General features: G+C 44.8%; 1 protein-coding gene across 1 annotated transcript in view; it reads left to right on the top strand.

Annotated features, from left to right (window-relative positions):
* Positions 1-7,285, top strand: part of spns2 (SPNS lysolipid transporter 2, sphingosine-1-phosphate) — a 115,771-nt gene that overhangs the window by 52,571 nt on the left and 55,915 nt on the right. Inside the window, exons 6-7 of the mRNA XM_084320573.1 lie at positions 769-921; positions 2,323-2,512. Coding sequence (XP_084176699.1) covers positions 769-921; positions 2,323-2,512 — 343 coding nt within the window. The remainder of the gene's footprint in view (positions 1-768; positions 922-2,322; positions 2,513-7,285) is intronic.

Genomic DNA, 7,285 nt, shown 5'->3' with positions numbered 1-7,285 from the left:
AGAGAGAGAGAGAGAGAGGGGGGGGGGAGAGAGAGGGGGAGAGAGAGATGGGGGAGAGAGATAGATAGATAGATAGATAGATAGATAGATAGATAGATAGATAGATAGATAGATAGATAGATAGATAGATAGATAGATAGAGAGAGAGAGAGAGAGAGAGAGAGAGAGAGAGAGAGAGAGAGAGAGAGAGAGAGAGAGAGAGAGAGAGGGGGGGGGGAGAGATAGATAGATATATAGATAGGGATAGAGAGAGAGAGTGGGGGAGAGATAGGGAGGGAGAGAGAGAGAGAGAGAGAGATAGATAGATAGATAGATAGATAGATAGATAGATAGATAGATAGATAGATAGATAGATAGATAGATAGATAGATAGATAGATAGATAGATAGATAGATAGATAGATAGATAGATAGATAGATAGATAGATAGATAGATAGATAGATAGATAGATATGGAGAGAGCGAGGGAGAGGGAGACTGTAGAGCTGTAGATAAAAGGGAGAGGAATGTTGTTGTTTTCAGATTGTATAACCTTATAGCCTTTCTGATAACCTTTCTGATAAAAAGTGGTTCATTAATGTTAGCCTTTTGTCTGCCAAGATAAACATCTGATTCTGTATTTGGTTTGGCTGTGTGTGCGTGTGCGTGCGTGTGTGTGTGTGTGTGTGTGCGTGTGTGTGTGTGTGTGTGTGTGCGTGCGTGTGTGTGTGTGTGTGTGTGTGTGTGTGTGTGCGCGCATCCGTGTGTGTGTGTGCGTGTGTGTGTGTAGTCGGAGCTACGTGTTCTCCTCCTTGGCATCGGCGGCGGTCTCCTTTGCCACGGGTGCGTTCGGCATGTGGATCCCTCTCTACCTGAACAGAGCACAGGTGGTGCAGAAGACGGCAGAACCCTGCTCCAAAGATATCTGCAGCAGCAAAGACAGGTAAACAGCTCCAAAGATATCTGCAGCAGCAAAGACAGGTAAACAGCTCCAAAGATATCTGCAGCAGCAAAGACAGGTAAACAGCTCCAAAGATATCTGCAGCAGCAAAGACAGGTAAACAGCTCCAAAGATATCTGCAGCAGCAAAGACAGGTAAACAGCTCCAAAGATATCTGCAGCAGCAAAGACAGGTAAACAGCTCCAAAGATATCTGCAGCAGCGGAGACAGGTAAACAGCTCCAAAGACATCTGCAGCAGCAAAGACAGGTAAACAGCTCCAAAGACATCTGCAGCAGCAAAGACAGGTAAACAGCTCCAAAGACATCTGCAGCAGCAAAGACAGGTAAACAGCTCCAAAGACATCTGCAGCAGCAAAGACAGGTAAACAGCTCCAAAGACATCTGCAGCAGCAAAGACAGGTAAACAGCTCCAAAGATATCTGCAGCAGCAAAGACAGGTAAACAGCTCCAAAGACATCTGCAGCAGCGGAGACAGGTAAACAGCTCCAAAGACATCTGCAGCAGCAAAGACAGGTAAACAGCTCCAAAGATATCTGCAGCAGCAAAGACAGGTAAACAGCTCCAAAGACATCTGCAGCAGCGGAGACAGGTAAACAGCACCATGGGTCACTACTGATTCTATTAACCTTTTCAGGTGGAAGTAGTTTGGGATTGTTTTCTCCAAATGCTACCTAACGTTGCTAACATTAGTTTCCTAGCTAATGGGTTGATCACAATGCAGCGCTATTTACATTTACATTTTGTCATTTAGCTGAATGCTTTTATTAAAAAAGTGACTTATAAATTCTGTACGACAAGTCAGCAGGAAGGGTACAACTCTTACAACTGAGTATCAATGCCCATCAAAGAGTGCTGAAACCTGGGTGCTGCAGTGTTGAGTGCATATTAGTAAAGACATATTAGTATAGTAGGTAGAGTGCATGATAGTATAAGACAGTAAGAAGGTTATTATTATTATTATTATTATTATTATTATTATTATTATTATTATTCCTTGATTGATTGAAGAAGTGTGTTTTTAGTCGACGGTGAAAGATTGATTGGGTTATTGGCTAATGTAAATCAATATCCACAACAAGACCCTCTTTAGCTTCCTGTTTGTAACAGGAAACGCATACATTTGTTGAATCAAATAGCATTCCGCTAGCCATTTCATGGGGACTTTAACAACCGCATAGCGTACAATGGCCATGTTTGTGAGATCCTACACCTGAAATGGTTAGATGGATGCCCTCTTAAAGCATTGCCTGAGGTGATCCTGAGGGGTCGTGGAACACAACAACAACATGTCAACTTTCCATTTCAAAGTAAAAACATGAAAATCACAGAAATGAAGGAGTCAAAATCGCGACGTAACTAACGTGTGTTTCCCGTCTCCGCAGCCTCATCTTCGGGGCGATCACCTGCGTGACGGGCCTGCTGGGCGTGGTGATCGGGGCGGCCACCACGCGGCTCTGCCGGCAGAAGACGGAGCGCGCCGACCCGCTCGTCTGCGCCGTCAGCATGCTCGGCTCGGCCATCTTCATCTGCCTCATCTTCGTCGTGGCCAAGAAGAGCATCGTAGGAGCTTACGTAAGTGTGTGTCTCCCTCTCAGTGAACCCCAGGAACCAATGGGGTTCTGGTGGCTTCCATTCCACGTTCACACCGCAAGCCAACGGGACCTGGTTCCTTCAGGACAGTGTGAACAGCACATGGAATCTGATCTTTTCTAGTCTGATTCGGGCCACTTTCATAAAAAACTAAAAGCAACCCAGGTTGTTTCCACAGAGAGCCGCGTCCGTGTGTTAATAATGGATTCGCCTGAGGCGCAGAGTTCTCCCCAGTTCTACCGAAGTCTGCGTTAAAAGGGGGGGAAACTCTTAACCCATTTCACAAGAGTGGGCAGCGTAGGTAAACGGCTCAGTGGGTAGGAGGAAGCGGCCTGCGCTCTGATGCCCAAGGAAGTTCTTCTAGTTCTTACGCCCTAAAAAAACAGTTTGGCGGGTTGAGAAGCCTTGAAGGTCAACAGTGTGGCGTCAACACACTGGTCCTCTGTAGACATACTGGTCCTCTGTAGACACACTGGTTCTCTGTAGACATACTGGTCCTCTGTAGACATACTGGTCCTCTGTAGACATACTGGTCCTCTGTAGACACACTGGTCCTCTGTAGACACACTGGTCCTCTGTAGACATACTGGTCCTCTGTAGACATACTGGTTCTCTGTAGACACACTGGTCCTCTGTAGACATACTGGTCCTCTGTAGACACACTGGTCCTCTGTAGACATACTGGTCCTCTGTAGACATACTGGTCCTCTGTAGACACACTGGTCCTCTGTAGACATACTGGTCCTCTGTAGACACACTGGTCCTCTGTAGACACACTGGTCCTCTGTAGACATACTGGTCCTCTGTAGACACACTGGTCCTCTGTAGACATACTGGTCCTCTGTAGACACACTGGTCCTCTGTAGACATACTGGTCCTCTGTAGACACACTGGTCCTCTGTAGACACACTGGTCCTCTGTAGACACACTGGTCCTCTGTAGACATACTGGTCCTCTGTAGACACACTGGTCCTCTGTAGACACACTGGTCCTCTGTAGACATACTGGTCCTCTGTAGACACACTGGTCCTCTGTAGACATACTGGTCCTCTGTAGACATACTGGTCCTCTGTAGACATACTGGTCCTCTGGTCCGCTTTGGATAAAAGCTGTTATATAAAAGCACCATCAGGCGGTCAAGTGTTTTCCACTGAGCCCATGGTGCTTCTGGGCAATGGGGAGGGTCTGCAGTCGGGCGGAGGGTCATTCGGAAGCTTTTCCATCCAGAGCTGGAGTCTGGTTTCTTCTCTGGACCTTGTTAGGGGCTGGACATTTTACAGATCAGACGAGTCGTTTTACAGATCAGAGGTGCAGAACCTAGTTAGGTGGAGTGAGACCAATAACCTCACCCCGAATGCTTCCAAAACTAAGGAGCTAGTCATCGATTTTAGACGTAGCAAGGTATCCCATCTTTCCATTACCATAAATGGCTCAGAGGTGGAGATGGTGAGCAGTTTTAAATGTATTGGGGTCACTATTTCAAATGACCTGAGCTGGCACTCCAGGGTGATTCTACACAACTTCTATCGCTGTGTGATTGAGAGCGTTCTTACTTTCTCCTGTACTATATGGTTTGGTAACATCACAGACCAGGAGAAGAAATCTCTGAACAGAATTGTGCGTCTCGCACGCAAGACAATCGGGGTTAGCCTGCCAGCTCAAGAAGAGATCTATGGTGCCAGGCTGCTTTCCCGTGCCTCTGGCATTATCAACGACCCCTCTGGTCACCCAGCCGTAGGCCTCTTTGTTCCTTCTCCCCCGTTGGTCAGATGTTACCGCTCGATCACATGCTCTACCTCTCGGTTTACTAAGAGTTTCTTCCCCAGTGCTGTGCGCAGCCTGAATAACTCCAAAGGCTAGATTTGTATATTATCCTATTTTTATTTGGTGTTATTAGCAGTGTTGGGCAAGTTACTTAAAAAAAGTAACTAGTTACAGTTACTAGTTACTTCTTCCAAAAAGTAACTAAATTACTTACTCAGTTACAAATTATAAAAGTAACTAGTTACTTCAGAAAGTAACTATTGCGTTACTTTCAAGATTTTTTTTTACATAAACAACATACACAAATCTAAACTATTTTAATGTTGCTGTGGGACAAAGTGAGACTAGCCTCCAATCAAATGCCATGTAGGCTATGTAGATATTATAATTACTATGTTTATATAGTGGATCATACAAATACAAACAGAATAGATGTTTTGGAACTTTTGATATGTATTGCCCCTCAACAGGCCACAACTGGGCAACATTAAATTATGCTTGTTAAGCACTATACCAAAAATAAATAACAAATATATACTGATTGATTGAACATTTTAATTAACAGATTTCAGAATGGGTACAATACAGTACGGCTCAATACACACAATTGTTAAGGGGATGCAGACCAGAGAAAGAGTTTCGTCTTGTTTACATCAGGGTCCCCCATTTTCAATTCATGACATTTATGACGAAAGTCTTTCTCTGGTCTGCATCCCCTTAACAATTGTATGTATTGAGCTGTACTGTACTGTACCCATTCTGCAATCTGTTAATAAACTTTTCAATCAATCAATCAATGACATACACAACATACAGATATAAGAATCTAATCGAATCATCTAAACTAATCTAATCATTACATTTAAGACATGCATGACATACAGAGATATATCTCTGAGCAGCTGAAGCCTGTGCTATTAAACCAGGAAGTGCAGCACTGTTGATAAGGCTGTCAGCACTGCAGTAGAGCCACTCAGTGCCCTGCGCTGCAAAGAGTGAACACTGAACACAAAACGCTCATGGACCCGCGGTCTCATGTTGACATTGTGTTGTTCGTTGGATTCGTTTTTGAGCTCAAAACGTACACTACACGGACCGCGGTCTCATGCTGACTGATCAGTGATCGCTTGTCTTGTCGCGCTGTGTGTCAGACTCTGGATACTTTAGACACCCGCCCACCTCCACCTCTGATTGGCTTACCATGACATTGTATTCAACCTCAGCCAATCGTCAGCATGTATGCTTGGCTCGCGCACTGTCCACTAAACAAGGAAGAACATATTATTGCCTCTCGGCGCAGAGATATGTCTGATGAAAGAAACAGGTTCATTCATAGTAACGCGCCGCATTTTTTTGTAGTAACGGTAACAACGTTATTAAGATTGGAAGAGTAATCCGTTAGATTACTCGTTACTGAAAAAACAAACGCCGTTAGTAACGAAGTTACTTATAGTGCCGTTATTCCCATCACTGGTTATTAGTCAGGTTGTGGAAGTGCTGTTTCTGTGTGTCTGTGCATCACGCACTTTGATTATATGCACTTTTACTGTAAATTGTGCCTATGCATTATGCACTTTACTATGATATCCACTTTAGGGGATGTTGACATCAACTTTAGCAGTTGTCCTTTTATACTTATTCTGTACTGTTTCTACTCTGCTCCTGTATTGGATTAGTTGTAGACACACTGTTTGCTCTGTACCTGTATTGCTATGTGGATTCGTCCATACATGGCAAATAAAATCTCTGACTCTCTCTGACTCTGACATGGCTGAGGCGGGTCGAAAACAGCACAGTTGTCCTTTGAGAAGCGGCTGATGTGGCTACTGTGCATCAGGCCAGGAGGAAAGTGTCCTTGGCGAGCGCTAATTCACCTCAAGTGTCCTTGGCGAGCGCTAGTTCACCTCAAGTGTCCTTGACGAGCGCTAATTCACCTCAAGTGTCCTTGGCGAGCGCTAGTTCACCTCAAGTGTCCTTGGCGAGCGCTAGTTCACCTCAAGTGTCCTTGACGAGCGCTAATTCACCTCAAGTGTCCTTGATGAGCGCTAGTTCACCTCAAGTGTCCTTGGCGAGCACTAATTCACCTCAAGTGTCCTTGACGAGCGCTAGTTCACCTCCAGTGTCCTTGATGAGCGCTAATTCACCTCAAGTGTCCTTGATGAGCGCTAGTTCACCTCCAGTGTCCTTGATGAGCGCTAATTCACCTCAAGTGTCCTTGATGAGCGCTAGTTCACCCCCAGTGTCCTTGACGAGCGCTAATTCACCTCAAGTGTCCTTGACGAGCGCTAGTTCACCTCCAGTGTCCTTGATGAGCGCTAGCTAACCTCAAGCGGCCTTGACCAGAGCTAGCTCACCTCAAGCGTCCAAACACTCACACGTTTGCATGTCTAATTGCTGCAGGAAAAGGGCACAGCTTGAATAATCACTTGCCAGTGAACAATGCACTGCCTGCCATTTTGGGACTGACCCATTTTCACAGTCTTATCAGAGACAAAGGGCATAGGAAACTGGCTGTCAACAACTTGGCAATGATCATTTGACAATAATAACAATATTAACAGGGTAAAGGTGGAGGGTACAATTGAGCTTCCTTTTGTTTGTTTGTTTGTTTGTTTGTTTGTTTGTTTGTTTGTTTGTTTTTTAACCGGGCTGACCTTGCAATGTTTTGCCTCTGACATGTGAGGCTATGTTCACACTGCTGGCAGAGTTCATTACGTGACAGTGTGAACAAATCACATGGAATCTGATCTTTTCAATTCTGATTCGGGATACTTTCATACGTGGTCCTACAAATTAGATTTTTTTTGTGCAGACTTTCATGCCACTTGTACGTCACTCTAGATTGATTTTGCTGAAGAACGGGGGAAGGAAAACACCATTCACTTTTTGCTTTAGGCGAGACACAAGGAACTATAACTTTAGAAGGTCAATTCAAACATCGTGACCAAATTCGGAGGGTTTGGAAAAAAGAGCGACAACCTGAAAGGAGAG

The sequence above is a fragment of the Notolepis coatsorum genome (genome assembly GCF_963971535.1).
Source record: "Notolepis coatsorum genome assembly, chromosome: 8".
NCBI lineage: Eukaryota > Metazoa > Chordata > Actinopteri > Aulopiformes > Paralepididae > Notolepis > Notolepis coatsorum.
Note: the sequence above shows the minus strand (reverse complement) of the source record. Positions and strands in the feature narration are given on the sequence as shown.